Source organism: Papaver somniferum, unplaced genomic scaffold, assembly GCF_003573695.1.
Source record: "Papaver somniferum cultivar HN1 unplaced genomic scaffold, ASM357369v1 unplaced-scaffold_21, whole genome shotgun sequence".
Taxonomy (NCBI): Eukaryota; Viridiplantae; Streptophyta; class Magnoliopsida; order Ranunculales; family Papaveraceae; genus Papaver; species Papaver somniferum.
In genome coordinates, this window is record NW_020631041.1 from 7127294 (window position 1) to 7146365 (window position 19072).

Below are 19072 nucleotides of genomic sequence, written 5' to 3' on the forward strand. Positions count from 1 at the left end.
CTTTACTGGGTCTGAAACCTTCAGGTCTGAAACCTTCAGGTTTTACACCCTACTCATCAGGAAGAGCGTATTATCTTTCAGGCTAAGATGAAAGAACCGCGGCGCATATTTAATACTACTGACCATGATATTTATTTATCTATTAAGGATTCTCAGCGGTAAATTACCTTCATACCACAAGGAGTGGTAGGAGTTGGTGCTGATGATTTTATTAGACTTAAATTTAGAGAGAGAAGACCGTCCATACCAGAAGGAGTTGGTAATTTAAACCTCTAATAGTAATTTTTCATCTTTAGGATGCATGAACTTTTAACACGTAACCGGTAGATTCTTTCTTGGAAGTCTGTTTATTATTGTTGTACATAATAAATATGAACGTACATGGGGAAAATTAAATGCAAAAAGAAAAAAAGTTTTATACATATAATTAAATGTATGAACTTTTTGCCCACACCTACTGTGTAAATTATACATAATTTGGCTGAATGGTAGCACCCTTTAAAAATTGAAAAAAAAGCCAGAGACGCTGGGCCCGACCATAGTCATTTTTTCTACCGACCAATCTTGCTTTTTGATGCATGTAAGCCAGAGACACTGAGCAATCTTCAGCTGAACTTGAGTTGTAAATCTTCAGGAGTAAATGTTTCTACTATAGGATAATGTAGCAAAGAAGCAATGCACAAGTCAGTGGAAGCTACAACTCTTGACATAAATGCATGCAAGGGTTGCTACATGGTCAAGATGATCTTCACGAAGATAATAATTCTTATTATGATGCTAATAATAAAATCTGGTTACACAGCTCTTGAATATATGAAACACAATATTATGATAAAGTAAAGATCCTATATACTAGGAAAGAATATATATTCTTGAATGAGGATAATATTAACACTCCTCCTCAAGTTGGTGCATACATATCACACATGCCCAACTTGTCCAGAAAACTCAAGTACTTCTTGCTTGACACTCCATGTGTGAGAATATATGAAAGTTGTTCTTTAGACCGAACCGGTGGCAGCTCAACAATGTTGTTGTCCAGCTTCTCTTTGACGAGAAACCTGTCAATCTCCACATGTTTAGTACGATCATGCTGAACAGGATTATGAGCAATATCACCCGCATCTTTGTTATCACAATACAGAATAATAGGATCCTTGAGAGGAACCCCGAAATCCTTAAGGAGAAACTTCATCCACAAAGTTTCACAAATGCCATCTGCCATACCTCTGAATTCAGCGTCTGCACTTGATCGTGTAAAAATATTTTGTTTTTTATTTCTCCAAGTAGCTAAGTTACCTCCCATAAAGGTAAAGTAGTCTGCAGTAGAACGTCTGCCATCTATTTCTCCTGCATTGTCAGAATATTTATATGCCACAACCTTTCTATAATCTTCATTTTTAGAGAATAAAATTCCTTTTCCAGGAGCTGACTTCAAATACCTCAAAATACGTAAAACTGAATCCATGTGTTGTTCACCTGGATTGTGCATGAATTGACTAACAACACTGAGTGGATAAGCAAGATATGGCCTTGTGTGAGATAGATACATCAATCTCCCTACAAGTTTTTGATATCTCCTTTTACCAGCACGAACTTGATCAGGTTAAATACACAAATTTACCTTTTCTTCTAAAGGCGTATGGACTGGTTGACATGCCCACTTCTTTTAGAGCAACTGCAGTGGTGCGATCAAAACCAAACATCAAAGATCAAAAAAAAGACCAAATTTTGGGTTTAGTCCGTGTTGTGACGCAACGGTACATGATTAAAATTTCGTCAGGCGGACTTTAAAAGTCCGCCCCATTTTTTTTCGTAAAATTTCATCAGGCGGACTTTAAAAGTCCGCCCCATTTTTTGTAACTTTCATCAGGCGGACTTTAAAAGTCCGCCCCATTTTTTGTAACTTTCATCAGGCGGACTTTAAAAGTCCGCCTCATTCTTTTTCTTTTTTATTTAATTTGAATTTTCATCGGGCGTAATTTAAATCTCCGCCCGTTAACAAGCGTACTTTAAATTTACGCCCAGCAACAAGCGTACTTTAAATTTACGCTCGACTATATTAGAATTTGGGATTTGGTCGCGACCATATTTGGTCTGGAATTTGATCTTTGATTGGGATTTGATCTTTACTCCGTCCCACTGTGTTACGATCTCATCCCAAATTTTTGGTTATACTCGCCCACTGTGGATGCTCTTAGCAGATCAAGAACATATTTCCTTTATGACAAGAAAAATGTCTTTACCAGATCGAGAAACCTCAATCCCAAGGAAGTATTTCAACGAACCAAGATCTTTCATTTGAAATTCCTTTGGTAAGTATCTTTGCAAAGATTTGCTCTCCTCTGGATCATTTCCTGTCACCACCATATCATCTACATATATGATAAGAGCAGTAATTTTATCCTTCCTTTTCTTTATGAATAAACTATGATCAGAATTAACCTGACGATATCCAAAGTTCCTCATAGATTTGGTGAATCTTCCAAACCAGGCCCTTGGAGATTGTTTTAGTCCATACAATGACTTGTTTAGCTTATATACCTTCTTACCATGAGATCCTGGAACTGAAATACTAGGTGGGAGCTCCATGTAAACTTATTTAGTTAATTCACCATGCAAGAAGGCGTTCTTTACATCAAACTGCTGCAATAACAAGACTCGTACTGTGTAGATTTGCGCTACTAGAGCAAAAGTTTCTGTATAGTCGATACCTTAAGTTTGGTTGTACCCTTTAGCAACTAATCTTTCTTTATAACGTTCAATCTCACCGTTTTCCTTGTATTTAATGGTGAAAATCCAACGACCCCACAATCTTTCTTCCTTATGGACAATCAACATAATCCCAAGTACCATTCTGTAAAAGGTCCCTCATTTCTTCTTCTATAGTTCCTCTCCATTTTGGATTAGCTAATGCTTCCTGCACATTGTTAGGAATAAAATGGTAGCTAGTTGATTCACGAATGCCTTATAAGATTTAGACAAACGATGGTGACAGACATACTGACTCATAGGGTACTTAACCATACTAGAGATTTCAGGTGCATATCTGGGTTTAGGAATATCTCTGTTTACAGGTTGTGGAAGTTTTTACCTTGATTCTTCAAGAACATCCGTAGTAGCCGATTAGTTTGGTGTTTCATCTTCTTAAGGTAACGTAGATTTTGGAATCTCTTCTATCATAACTTCATCTTGAATCTCTATATTATGATCCAATACAGTATTTCCTTTTTCTTTTCTTGAAGAACCTTCATCAACAGATTATCTGACCATATCATCAGAGTTGTTAATAACTGATACATCAATTTCCGATATATCTTCGTCATAGTTAAGAATCTGAATTTCCCTATGGTACTCCCCCTGAAGTAACTTGGGTATAAGGAATGAGCATGCTTTGGGTTATCATAATCAATTTGTTATAATAATCAATTTTACGAACAAGAAATTCTCCAGACTGTGGTAGTTTTAACATTGTTCTATCAAAACTATTGCAACTAAGATTAAAACCTCGATATCCACTGTTGTGGTTATAAAATGCACACAATACACTTGCAAGTATACAAGGTCAAGATTTGTAATAAAAGGGTGAGTAGGGGTTTGTCCACAGGGAGAGGAGCATATAAGAAGTTTTCCTAGGCTAATAAGAGTGGCAATGCACTATGGCAGTGAGCTAAGGGCAAACAAGGTTTCAGGCATACAAACAAGAATGCAAGGTAAAGCAATAGGGAAACAGGCTAAGAACCACAGCAGGGAAAGATAAGCAAAGAACCAAGGCTTGTAAGCCAAGGGCAGGGTGAGTTCAGTGCACTGACTTCAGTGCACAGTAGCTACAAAGTGCAAGAAAATGAAAGGCAAGAAAAGTAACTGAAATACAAGCACACAGGACTGAAAAATAAAAGTTACAGAGAGGGAATTGGTGGGTAAGCCAAGGCTTATGATCCACCTTGTGTCCTAATCAAGTGACATGTTTCTAGGTTATGTTCATTCCTAAGCATACAACTAGAAATGGAAGAACACCAACTTGCTCACTAGTCTACCCCTAGCATTGGCTGTCTTTTGACAGTACAGCCAATCACAGGCTCTATGAGCATTGGCATCTCTCATTTACACAATCAAAACATAGCAACAGGAAGTAACTATCCTAGCTCATTCACACTTGACAGTGCACAAGACTTCACTGAGCCTTGGCCTGAAGCTGATTAGCTCATGCTAACCATGAATAAAATATTCACATTCATCATATGATATAAATTAGACACAAATTGCAACATATCAGACAACTACAAACATATGCAATACTCAACTTAACTGACAAGCACTGAAATTTTAAGTTCATAAAAATTTGTCTCAAATTCTCTACTGGCTAGTCCAGAGAGGTATACAGTGTCTTCTACATACTTCATATGACATCAATTTATACTCAATTACCCAATTAGGGTTTTTTCCAATTTTCCCCCAAAATCAGTGAAATTAGGTTTTTCAAATTACCTAATTTTATGGCACAATTCCTCCCATGTGCGTCGACCCATTCTTCCTCTGACGCTCCTGCTCGTTCCTCTCGAGCTCCAATTGATGCTTTAATCATCATTTGTATCCCCAATTTCTCACCTAGGGTTTCAGGCAGAGAGATGAGAAATTGAGGTTATTAGTGATGCTAAAGAGATGGTACGTGATGGGTTTAGGTGGAATAGAGTTGGGGAGAAAACAGTGGAGTGATTTGGGGTGAGGTGGTGGTGATGGAGACGGACATGGTGGTGGTACAGAGTATGGTGGTTCTGCAGAGGGGGTTGATGGAGGAGATGGTTCGATGGAGAAAGGGAAGGGTGCGTTTGTTTGAGGTGTAGGTGCTCGGTCGCTAGGGTGTGAGGCGAGTGTATCGAGTGTGATGATCTGCGACGCTGCGCCGTGGGATAGGGAGATGAAAGATCAATCGGACGGTGAGGTGAAGTGAAGCTTGTAGCGACCGCTGGATTTTTTTATACAACGAAGTTAACGGTTCTAGATGGGGTTAGGTGTTGTAGTGTAAGGCGGAGATATCAAACGTTGATGAACAGCAAGGGAGCGACCGTCGGATTCAACTACCATCTAATCTGAAGGCTTGGAATTTCAGCGCTGTGGTGCTTGGCAGAGACTTCAGATTTTGATGCTCTATGAAGGAGCGACCGTCGGATGCTTCTGAGAAATGATCTGATGGCTGAGAACGGAGGCGCTTTTGTGTGTAGAAAATGAGGTTGTGCGCACCATTCTTCGCGGCTTCCTTGCGTAATTTCACCCGGCTTTTCACTACTTTTCTGCTCTTTTCGCTCCGCGACTCATCCGAACTTTATTTATTACCTAAAAATGCAAAATTAATTAATAAAAATATTTATTCTTGAAAACAATGAAAATACAGAATATGGGGTAAAATGTAGAATTACTGCACAAAAGATGAGTTAAAATGCCAACAAAAAGGGATAAATATATACAATATTTGGCGCTCATCCTCCACATCCTCCACTTTGGAGATCTTTGTATCCGGTTCATTTCCGGCCTCGCTGCACCGAACTTTTGGACAAGTCTTTTGACCAGTGACAATATTTAGAAAAACGAGAAAGATGAAGAAGATGTATGAGAAAGCCATGTTACTTAGATTTGGTGATTTTGACTTTTGGAAATCTATATATGTACACATATATATCCATGACCGGTTAGTTTGACTTGCACCTTCGTTGGAACATTCTAAGTTACTAGTGCAGACGAGTTAAATCTACATCTTTTCATGGAAGGCCTGCCAATAAAACTTTCATTCTTCCTTTTTGCCTCGGAAGGACTTTCTTCCATTTCCTAAAAAGACGTGGACTGAAAATCCAGAGAATGTTATCCATTCAAATTAAATGCATGTAGTGGACGAAAAAAGAAAATTAGGGCTGTTCATGGTCGGTTTTGGTTCGTTTTCAGCCAAACCAAACCAATACCAATACTATCCGTTGCTAAGAAGTATTACCATCACCAAACCATTAACTATTGGTTCGGTTTCTTAATGGTTTAGCCGGTTTTGGTTTGTTCCATTGGATTAATGGAAAACCGACAGTATGTCAATTTTCGAAAACTGACAATTCAAATCTTAAAAATAAAATAATCAAAGTAGAATTTTAACCTACCTGCAGAGTGTATTTAATACAAGCATAGTTCATAATTCAAGTGTAGCAGCACGGTATAAAACATAAACATTACAAATTCAAAAAACATAAACATAACCAATCTCAGGTGTAGATATCTAGTACTAAGGTTAAGAAAAATGAAGGTGTAGTTAATTCTTACGTTTTAATCTAACGATTGGACATGACCGATTTTCTATTGGTTTTTGATTCGGTTTTTGGGGTCAAATCAAAAGCAAACCAGTAATATCGGTTTTCAAAAAAGATCATCATAACCAATCCATTAGTAAACTGTTCGGTTCGGTTTCTTTCTAATCGATCTGGTTTGATCCGGTTCCAACGTAAAACCGAAACCATGGTCAACCCTAAAAAAAATTATAAGTAGAGGTAGGGGTTGTATTGAGGCCTTAAATGCACATTACCGACATCATCCGCGTGTCATCAACACCCAAGTGGATAACATATTATGTCTGACATGCGTTGATGCATACAGTCCACATCTTTGCACGAAAGGAACAAACTGTCCGGAAGATCACCATTTTTTTTTTATTTTGTTTTTTTTGATAAGACACCAGAATTTTGTTCAAACCTAGATGCTAAATGATGTTTTTTTCAATTAAAAGGTCAATGGTTCTAGTTGACACCGTTTTCCCCGAGGATTTTTTTTCCGGGTGGGAACTTAATGGTCCTCTTACAGGTTACGGCTTCTCGGATGGTTAGGATCGTGAACTATATTTACCTTACACTTGGAAAACCCAAATCTCCCGATAAAATACGGGGGTTTTTGAAAAAAATGTAGTTACAGGAAATCCCACAATTACACCCTACTAATATTATGTACCTCTAACTATAAAATCATGTTGAAGGACACTTAATTTTTTTTATTAACTTTAAAAATCAATACAAAGGTTTGAGATAAAACCCTAACTTAAGAAGAAAATAACTTTCTCTCTCCTAAAAGTTCTATCCCAGCTACCAAAATGATTTCTCGCTCGTACAATGTTGGTCATATATAAGAGTTTACATAGTGAAAGATAGATAATAAAGCCCTTATTTTCGGATCTGACATGCGTCAATGATGCACGTTTAAAACAGATCTTTTCGCACGTGCTCTCTAACACCACACGACCCTTAACGCTTTACTCGTGAGTTGGTGACGCCATTGGACTCGTCATCTGGGATATGTTGTGTGCGATCGCGTTCGCTTCCACATAATGCAACATTTCACATGATATCAAAGTGTGCGATATTTTCCTCCTACATTTTTCCTCTTGTCTTAGTGATTTTTATGAAAGAATGAGCGATGAGAGAAATCTTAACCAACCGTTTTTCCCCACCACCTTATATTGCTTGTCGCACCTTCTTGTTTTTTTGTATTCTCTGAACTGACATTTTTTTCGGGATCTCGGTCTTATTACTCCCACGTGTTGCTTCCACCGTCCATATTTCGACACGTCGCTTTACAATATGACTATCTTCTCCTCGTATTTATCTTGTCATTAATGCGTCCGTAAAGAATCTTTCCCGAAAAGAGGTGGCTCAGTCCTTTATATATTCCATCATTCACTTTTTCTCCTTTTTTAATCCTTCTCTTCTTTCTTCTATCCTCTCCGCAACTTTCTCCTCTTCAACTGTTCTCCAATTTCTCTCCATCATATCTTATGATTATCATATTTCACTTCGCATTTTCCTTCTCCATCCAATTTTTTTTTTATCCCTTCTTTACCATTTCTCACTTGTAGATTCCCTCATCTTCTCCCTTCTGATCTTGATCATCTTGATTACCTCGATTTAATTTATTTAGACTTTCATTCCAAGAATGCCGCCCACTGGTTGGAAGAATGTTTGAGATTTCAAGAGGGCAAAGGAGGGATTCGATCAGAGAGGCTTTAACTTATCCGCTCCCCTAGATCAGAATTTGTTTTGTCTTGAGCCCCAGTGGTTTTCTCTTGAACAATGGAGCAATCAAAAGGTTATTATCTCTCTTGAACAATTGCTTGCGGGTCTTCCTATTCCTCTCATTAATCCTGAAATTCCACTATTGTATAACTTTTATCTCATGAGAAATTTTCACGTGGTATATTCCAACTGAGCGGTGATTCCATTAGGATTATGGTGAAATATTCCCATCATGCAGCTGAGTTAGAATCTATTTATTCAGAAGAAGTAAGGAATCCGAATTGCATTCCAAAGGAGATTAATCAAATGGAGTACACGGTAGACAATTTCTTCAAGCACTATAATATTGTTATAATGGATAATAAATCATTTAGGTGGGGTATTAGCTTATCTAGAGCAGATGGTATCGCCGAGGCAGATAGGATTATGCGAGAATCTGATTGGCATGATCTCACCAATAGTACCGTGCGTAAATCGAAGGATGAGCGTTGGGATGAGTATCCCCTTATTTTGGAAGGTCCTTATGTTTCTGGTAAGGATGCTAATAATTCTCCTATTCCCATTCCTACGGAGCTTGCCGCTTACAATCCTTGGGAATTCAAATAGATCGAGGAAGCTGATATGGTGCATTATCTCCGACCTTATCATTTTGCTTACTTTCATTGCTCCTCTTTTTCATTTGTTCTTCATTTAGGTCAAGAAACTGAATAAGAAGGCTAACAAGGATGCGTCCCAGGCGTCAACTTCACATAATAATGAAGTAAGAAATACTTATAGAATATTTTAATAGTATTGTTGCCTATATTTCTTATCTTTCATTATGTGCGTAGATAAGGGTTGGAGATGCTGATCGTGCCAATGATGAAGTCTCTCTCCCAAAAGGAGGTGTTCCCTCAAAGACTAATGGTAAAGGTATGAAGGATTTAGCTAAGAAAAGTAAGTTCTCCTCTCCAACACTTCCGGACACTTGTTCTCGTGATGATGCACTTTTTTCTCCTGAAATTTCCTCCCCCGTATCTCATATGGAACAACTATCAGGCATATTTTGTAACTCCTTAACATCCCTTGCTGACGAAGAATTGACTCACACATGTGGATCCATCAAAAATGTTAGGAAATGTAGGTAGTGTGCATTTTGATGATATTCATACTAATTATATATGTTGTGCGAAGGGTGTTTTTGGTGCTTCCTTTATTACTTCTTCTAATTGTCTTCTTCCTCCATCTTTTCATGTTTTCATTAATTCTCTCAATGCTGTTATTTCCATTAGCACTTCCTCGTTTGTGAATTGGTTCTCTTGTTGCTGCATTGGTCTTTTTAGCTATGCTTGTCTCGCCCAGTTTTCGTGTATGTTTTGGCGTATTGTCTCTGCGATCAGATCTGCTTCTCCTGGAGGTTCTCCTACTTTCCTTGATCATGAGCTCGCATGAGTTGTTATTGATCTGGTTTGTGACCTTTTCTCTCTTAACATGTTGTTTTCCTCTCTTAGCTCATCGTTTTGGCGCGTCAAGTTTGTGTGCGTTTCCTCTTCTCTCCTTCTTTCTTCTGCTAATCTTTGCCTGAGTTTCCCAATGGTCATGTTCTCCTCGGTTCCTCCGATTGTTCTTTCCTCTTGTGTTTGCCTTCGTTTTCTTCTGCAATATATTTATTAGTATTATGAAGAACTCATCATAATTTTTGCGGTCATTTTCCTATGGTATCTGTTGGATCTGAGATCTGACTTGTTGAGACTGGTTGTTCTATCTCCCATTCTTGACGTTTCTGCGATTTCACCTCTCATTCTTCTTGCAATTCTCGTGCTCCTCCTGATTGGTATTGCGTTTTCTCCTGCAGATGTTTGTCTCACCATCATTTGTTCCTAAATTACCCTGTCTTTTGACGAAGTGACAAAGTACGCTTTATGGATCTTTGAAAACAAAATTTATTTCTCTGAAATCTGAATCTCTATTTTATGAAGTAGATTTTAAGACAAGAAAACTACTGAAACTCAGCGAAAATAACAATGAAACTTTCTTTTGAAGCAAGATTACAAATTTTTTTAGAAAACACTTGAAAAACCTTAACAAGCAGGATTCTTCTCCCGAGCTATATTCTAGCGCCAAAATGTAGTTGTAGGAAATCCCACAACTACACCCTATTAATATTATGTAAACCTAACTATGAAATCATGTGGAGAACACTTAAAAGAATTTTATTAAGTTTAGAAATCAATACAAAGAGTGGACATAAAACCCTAACTTAAGAAGAAAAGAAATTTTCTCTGTCCTAAAAGTTATATCCCTTCTACCAAAAAGATCTTCCCCTCATACAATGTTGGTTGGTTCTATATATAAGAGTTTACATAGTGGAGGACAGCTAATAAATCCCCTACTTTCAGATCTGGCGTGCGTCAATGATGCACGCTTACAATGGATCTTTTTGCACGTGCTCTCTAACACCGCATGACCCTTCATGCTTTACTCGTGAGTTGGTGATGTCGTTGGACTCGTCATCCGGTATATGTTGTGTGCGATCGCGTTCGCGTCACACAAGGCAACATTTGGCATGATATCAAAGTGTGCAATATTTTTCCCTACAAAAAGAATTCAAACTTTAAACGACCAAAAACACATAAAATTGAACAACCGACCATTAAAAACTCACGTTCTTTTGGTATTATATTACAAATTTATATATACACGTTGTTAAAACAAAACAAAAGGAATCACCAAATAAAAATTAACCAAAGAAATTCAGTTCATGATTTAACATAGGCTTGGCACTTAAAATGAAAAACGAATTGTGCGACTATTGACGATTTTTTTTTTTAGTTTTTTCTTTTTCCTTTTGTATATAATGGAAGAGGTAAATACTCAGATTAATAAAAAATTTCTATGATTTGATTACTTTCATTTGACAAGAATATGGAAAAATTTATTAGAGAAACCTTCATTCATCCAAGGAATGAATGAAGAGAAAACAAAAGAAGTTAGATATTTCGAGCAACAACATTCCAATTACAAATTAAATTTCTAAAGGAATATAACTCAAACAACTTAGTGTGGACAAACCAATTAAACATAATGTATTTGATAGAGATAATTATTGTTATACAACCTAAAGTTTCTCTTCTTCCAAATGTTCCACCAGATAGCAAAAAGAACAAATCCTCATATTTTCTTAATCATTGAACTACTTTTCCTGTTTCTCCATTCCCAAATATTGTCTTCACACTTTGAGAGAAGACCCAGTTACCAAAGCTATCGGGAAAGTAATTCCAAAGTTTGCCGGTTTCATTACAGTAATGAAACATGTGGCTTTGAGTTTCCTCAGTAGAAGAACAAAGAAGATACTGATTATGATTAACTAAGCCATTTCTATGCATATAATCCAATGTGGGAGTACCATTATAACATAGTGTCAAATCCAGGAAAGACAACTTTAAAGGAATCTTAGGATTCTAAACCTGCTTGTAAGGAAATAATAAGAATCCATCGACATCAAAAGAGGAATAACAATTGGATACAAATTATCGGCACCAAAGTCTCATTTTCTTATATCTTCAGCCATGCAGTTATGAATGTTATAATTAAGACCATCAAGAAAATCCAGAAGATGCGTTATTTCCCCAACTTCCACTTCCTAGTTCCCTCTTAAACTCAAAACTCCAAGAACCTTATGGATTAAGCATATCATTGACAATGAATGTAGCCACTGGAGCCATTCTAAAAAGGGAGAAATTAGCACTACTTGGTGAAATAGGTTCCTTTAGAATCAAAAAATAGAAGGGAAACTATCTTTAAGAATAACTCCTGCAACCCATTTATCCATCAAGAAAAGAATAGTCTTATCATTTTGAATTATAAGAAAGGTGTTACCTCTATCATAATATGTTGCTTTTAATATTCCTGCCCAGTGAACATGCTTAACAGCTTTTGAGTTACCACTTGGAATGAAAGAGTTCTGGTTACCTCCAAATTTCTCCCACATTAGTTTTCTCCGGAGAACATATTTTTCCTTTCCATAACTAGATACATTTACAATGTAAATCCTTGTTGACCAACTTCAGCTTCTTAACTCCAGTGCCTCTATCTGATTTAGGAACATTTGCTTTTGACCAGGCCACCTAACTTCTCTTTTTAGAGTTATCTTAAGAACCCCACCAAAATCTTCTCGAGTGTCTTAACAACTGACATATAGGCAATTGAAACATAGACAAATAGTAGATGGGCATGCTTGTAAGAACAATTTATCTGTGACCATTAGAAAGTATCTCCTCCCCAAAGTACTCAGTTTTTGCTGACATATTCAAAACATCCCAGACAACCTTTGTTTTGGATTTAATACCTAAGGGAATACCTACATAGTTTATTAGAAATTCAACCAGTTGACAACAAAAAACTGAAGAAAAATGTGCACCAATATTCTAATCTCCAATACCAACCACTTCACTCTTACTAAAATTAACTTTAAACTCAGTTACCAACTGAAAACCAAAAAGAATATTCTTCATAATAGTTATTTGATTTCAGTATCATAAAAAAAATTTTAAGTCAACTTAAAATTGAAGATGATTAACAATAATTCCAATAGTAGCTACTTATACAACAAGAGAGAAGATCATAGTTAAGATTTTAACTACCATAAAACTTTGAAAATTTACCATAACAATAGTTCCATTGGTAGCTATTTGATTACATTTATATCAGTATATAATTAGAAAAATATAAAATGTAGAACATTAATTACATAATCCAACATAAAAAGAACCAAATACTGGAACAAGTTTTGAATATTTAGGCTAAGACCCAAACAATATATTATTTTTATTGTCCGGCCCACAATTATTATTAGGTTGTGTGACATTTAAAATTATCTGAAATTATTAAAAATCGTTACATAACTTGTTATGCATCCTGCAGTAGAAACTCTTTAAATTAATAGCCTTGGGACCAGAGAAATCTATTAATTTAGAGAGATTATTAATTTAGCGAGTTAAATTTTAGCTTGTGCAAGCCTAGTTGGGATCATCGAATGTTATTATTTTAAAGAGATAATTAATTTAACGAGTATCAATTTAAAGAGTTTCTAGTATATTTTTCAGGGGTATAATTGGTAAGTAAATTTAAATATAAGATATCTAAAAAACCAGCCCTTGGAATTTAACAAAATTTATCTCGTTTGAAAGCTTTTATTGAGAGCTACGCAACGAGCACAAACAACAATATCAAATTTTAGTTTTTCACGAAAAAATCGGAGGCGATCATCATTTTAAGAAAATTTTTCGAAGACTAACTACATGTTTGTTATGCAGCCTCCAAAACACTGCACATGCCTGAATCCAGCAGAAAAAAAAGATACATAACGAATTATGCAACCATTTTCTCGACTGCATAACAAGTTATGTATCCGCATAATGAATTATGCATCTATAACAAGTTATGTAGCTATGTTTTGGTTGATTTTAGTTATACATAAAAATTTATGTATAATGCATTATGCATCTATCTTCTCGACTGCATAACATGTTATGTAGATACTATTATAGGTGCATGACAAGTAGTGCATTTTTTTTCTTCGATATTAACAAAAAAGTTACAGCATAACGCGTTACGCAACATTTTCTTAACTGCATAACAAGTTATGCAACAATTTTTATAGTTGCATAACAGTTTATGCAACCAATTCCACAACTGTATAACTTATTATTCAACTATTATGAATAGAATATACTTTCCCGACTTTTATCCATGCATATAAACTCATACACGGCCACCAACTTTTACATCTGACTTGTACGCCCTTCATGATTCTACGAAACTTTAGGATTCCCACTTTTAGTTTCAACATCCAGTATTCGGAACTAGTGCCATCGGGTCGCTATTTCTGCTACCTTTTCACATAAAAAAACGGCTAAAGATACTTTTTTTTGCTGACTTATCGGCACAAAACAGACCCAAAACTGACCCATCTGTGCCCATATCTTCTCCTCCCGGGGTTATGGAAAATATCCATTAGCCCATTGCGTAATACCCCTCCCACACGACCATCAAGCTATGACTACAAAAAACAAGAAAATGATGCAATCGCATCTGCAGACTTGTTTGTTAGTCTCAATTGAGACCACTTCGAACCCTTGGCAGTAGCATGCCTACTTTCACTGACTTTCACCAAACCTGAACCCAATCTCAAACCATACTTCCTCTCCCTTGGTAACTCCTGAAACAACACCACAAACCCTTATCTTCATTCCCTTCTCAACTTCAAAATAAACTCCAATTTGTTGACAACACTCAACAGATTTCACCATTGACCCGTATTTAAATAGTCAGCAGCATCAGGTCATTTGCCCATACAATGTGGGACTAATAATCTCAACAGAAACCTAGAGATGATATTATTCTCCATTTCTAGGTGAAATCAAAATGAGGAACATATTTCTAGAGAATCAAGACGACGAAAATGAAATAAATCATGAAAGTCTTGATCCCTCAGTTGCAAATTTCCTCTTCTCTAGGGTTATGGATTATGTCTCGCTCTCAAGAAAATCACCCGAAAGATAAAAAATAAATGAGAAGAAACAGATCATAAACGAAAACATAATTGTAAAAAACATGGGTCTTTGAGAAATTTTGTCTCAGAAATTGGATGGGCGCCTTAAGTTTTACACATGTGGGTTTCTGGATGAAAAAAATTGAAAACTGGGTGTGACCGTAGGTTTCACTTTTGAATATCCACATGTCGTCTTTTAGAAATCTGATGCATGTGTATAATAACAGAAGTGATATGCCAAAGTTCTTTTGATTAAATTCGGTGTTTGTTGATCTTGTCTGCAAAATGGATTGATCAATAAGTCGTAGAAGTGAATTTCCCTAGATAATTTGCCGGTAATCTCTCGTCAATGATATAGCGACACTAAATTGGAGATGCTACCCACTTGACAGTTATATCATCTGCTTCGAAGTCTGCTTCGAAAAAAAAAAAAAAGTGCTTCGAAGTCCCAAATCCTACTTGTTAGGGGATAAAGAGATTGTAGTTGAGAGGCCTTCGTAGGTACAAGGAATTTCATCCGGTGGAGCCAAGAATTTTGCTATTGGGTGTAAAAATATGAGAAACTTGGTAATATGCCTCAAAATCCACCCCAAGTTTGGGATATGTCCCATGATTCTAGTTTTGGATAATATGTTCCAGTGTAACGTTTTCCGTCAAAGCAGGTTAAATAGTCAAATTATCACTCCTTGACCGGTCAAAATCTCGGAATATGAGATCTCACAAGATGATTAAAATGACACTTGTAGCCTGTAAACATGCCATGCACTTATTACCTCCTTCTTCATCTCACGTATTACCTGCTATGTGTTATGTTCCATTAGTTTCCTGTGGTAGAACAACAAAGCAACTAAAATTAAATTAGAAACCCATGAGAGAAGAAACTGTTTTGGGGGAAGAAAAGCATTAGTGGGTGACTCAAAATCAAAACCCATGAGAAAACAAACAGAGAAAGCTAAAGCACCGGGAAGTAATCAGTATGTATATGGTCATTACCACTACGATTTAACGTGTTTTTCTTGCAATTGATGATGAATGGTACTTAATGATCACGTAGAATTGTGGGTTTATGAATATGATTTCATCAATTCCCAATTTAGAGCTTTTAGATGAAATTAGGGTTCATATATGTAATTGGGGATTTTTCATTTTTCATAATTATTTTTTCAATATCAAATTCATGGAAACAGATGATGTTTTTATATCATAAACGATATCTTTGTAATGATTTTTGGGGAATGGGATGGATATTCAGCTAGTGTTGATATTCAAAAAGGAGCAGAAGAAGATGATAATCTTGTTCATATTTGTTGGGGGCAGAAATTTGTTTGATTTTATTGCGAGGAGAAATTGATCACTACCATCAACATCGGCATCTCAACCATCTGTGATGATTTTTGATTTGGTTTTTTAATAATGGATTTCGATCAAAAGATATCAAAAGCGATAACGGGTGATGTTCATTTTTGGCCCTTAGATTATAGAAGGGTGATTCTGCCTTTTTGTCGCATGCGTAACTCACACGTGCGCACATATTGACTATTTAACATTGTTGGACGGAAAATGTAAAGGCCGGGGCATATTCCCGAGAATTGGAATCCTGGGACATATCTCCAAGATTGCATTGGATTTTTGAGGCATATTACCAATTTTCGTTAAAAATACATAGGCTTAACGGATACAATTGTTTTTCCTATTGCGCCTGAAATAGGTTTTGGAGTCAGTTGGACAGGGTGTGCATTACAGTGGGCTGGCTCCACCCCCTGCCAGTAGTTCTTAAGACAAATATGATAGAAATCAAATGTTAACTTCTGGTATTTACTCCTAAATATGCATTCACCGTGAGTCTGCCTGACGACAGGATTTGACTATCTATTTAGGTTGCGTGCACCAAAAAAAAGGACGCTCTAGCAATACGGAGTGCATTATTACTTACAGATTCGTAATAATAAATCATTGACATTAGGATGTTTTTGCATTCGCATAGCATGCAGAATATATAACATGCTAGCAACCGTCTAGCACTTGTCCATTCCGACAAATTCAAGAGTGAGGTCTCATTGATTGTATCCATCTCTCGCATGTAAATCATTTCACCGCTCCATTGTGGTTTCTACTTTCTACATTACTCTGTCCCGCATCAACACTCTCATCTCCACTGCGCCTGGCCCATTGGTGGGCATCCTGTTGCTGGATATGTGGTTGGGGGATGTCCTTGGCCCCTTGGTGGGTATTGTTGGTATCCTGTAACTGGTGAGGTTCCCATTAAACCTTTTTCCTCTGCAAAACAAAAATATATGGGCTTGATTATCAAGTACGGTACCTGATAAATAATAAATACGAGGTTATTCCAGAACCACTTTTATGACCAAAATGCTTTATAGCCCCGGCTTTTATACCCAAAATCATAACCCGCTTATGTGTCAAGTTCCCATTGGCACATCCGGTCCCTGTATTTCCCGGTGGGGCAGGGTGAGAAAGAAAATCAATGGCGTGACAAATAGTGGTGTAAAAGCATGGGGTCTGAGAGCGTCCACAGTGGTGCGAGTATAACCAAAGACCAAAGACTAAAAAAAAAGACCAAATTTGGGTTTAGTCCGTCATGTGGCGTAGTGGTAAAAGAGTATATTTGGTGGCGCGTTGATAAACATTACGCCTGGGATCAGGCGTTGGTAAAGATAACGCCCGAGTGGGGCGTTGGTAAAGATAACGCCCGAGTGGGGCGTTGGTATAGTCTACGCTTCAGAAACAAAAAAAAAAAAAAAAAAAAAAAAAAAAAAATAATGGGGCGGAGGTATAAAGCCCGCCCCATGCAGAAATCAAAAATTGTGAAATAGAAATTGGAGTGGGGCGTTAAGTATATGAACGCCCCATTTCACGCGACCACCTTTACCAACGCCCCATCGGGCGTACATTATATCAACGCCCCGTTTCAGGCGTACATTATATCAACGCCCCTTGTGTAGCGTACATTATATCAACGCCCGATGAATGGCGGAGATTATATCAACGCCCAATGTGTAGCGGAGATTATATCAACGCCCGACTATATTTGGATTTGGTCTTGATCGCAGACCAAATTTGGTATGGATTTTACTCTTTGATCAAATTTTGATCGATGGTCCGTCCCACTACGCCAGCCCACTCGACTGAAAATTTGGGTTTACTCGTCCATTGCAGTTGCTCTTAAAGCAGGTCTCCCTAGCACTTTCGCTATTATGAAAGTAGGTGACTGATTCTCGGTACCAAAAAAATCAGAAAATACCAAATTCATTCCATTACCTCCACGGTTGTAGACAGATCGACAGCAACTATTCTGATGCCAATAAAAACTGACTTAGTTATTATGAATATTTTCATTTCTTTAAGACATTTTCTCTGTAACAATAATGAGTTTCGCTGAAAAAACAAAGAAAAGTCTTCTTTGTTAGTACTTGATGGAATATCAATTAGTATTTGAACGTAAAGAAACTTATAAAATAGTAGGGTATTACCTTCTTTGTCATTGTCTTTTTTTACTGTCATCCGGTTTTTTTGGTTCAACCCATGTAAGGTAAAGATCATCAGTAGTAAAATCATAAGAAGAAATTTTAGTAACAGCGCTGAAGGGAATCGGAACAGAAACTGAAGCACCTACCTCACCATCTCTTTGCTAATATTGGTATCGCTGGACGAAGAAACCGCAACCAATACGGTGTTTGTCGCAGTACTAAGGCAAGAAACAGGTACAGGACTTCCTTTCAAAGAACTTATATTACTTGTTGTCGATGGTGGATAATTGAAGAAGTTATATTATATGATATGCATTAGCCTTAAAAGGCAACATATTGACGTTCAAAATTTTCTGTTGAAGACGACGCGCAAGACAATTATTCTGGTCGTAAAGTCTTATCTCCTTGTTAGCATAATAAATTTTCCGAACAACAAACTCTCCTGACTGCGGTAGCTTTAAAACTATTTTTTCAAAATTATTGCAAGTGAGATTAAACCCCGGGTAACCACATCCTACCCCTTGAAGATCTTTAACTCCGAATGGGTAGACAATATCTGGTTCATTCCTAACGTCACTGCACTGGACGCTTGGACACATCTTTTGGCCTGTGACAATCTTTAAAAAAGTGAGAAAAATGATAAAGAAGAAGTATGTGATAGCCATGTTTACTTAGATATGATGATTTTGATTTTGGGAAATATATATGCATGTATATATACATAGATAAATTCAATCATGGCTAGTTAAATTGAAGTTGCACCTTCATTGGAACATTCTAAGCTACTTGATTATACATGCAAGTTGAAGTGAAAGCCTCCCAAATAGGACTTCCGTTCTTCCTTTTCGCTTCGGAAGGACTTCCATCCTTTCTTCCAATGATGTGGACTGAAGATCCAGTGAATGTTATCCTCTCCAAATTAATTGGTAATATGTTAGAGAAACCAAGGTCATCGGCTAAAACCAAATTTTCGGTCGAAAACATAGACGCTATGAGACGACCATCGATCAAATACC

The 19072-nt window shown here is 36.9% G+C and overlaps 1 protein-coding gene across 1 annotated transcript; it reads left to right on the top strand.

The window, feature by feature from the left end:
• The first annotated feature begins 7741 nt into the window (after nucleotides 1–7741).
• LOC113339922 lies at nucleotides 7742–9197 on the top strand. The gene is made up of 3 exons (XM_026585144.1): nucleotides 7742–8568; nucleotides 8731–8796; nucleotides 8867–9197. The coding sequence occupies exons 1-3, from the start codon at nucleotides 8437–8439 to the stop codon at nucleotides 9161–9163; spliced, it is 495 nt and encodes a 164-aa protein (XP_026440929.1). The 5' UTR covers nucleotides 7742–8436; the 3' UTR covers nucleotides 9164–9197.
• Nucleotides 9198–19072: the final 9875 nt, after the last annotated feature.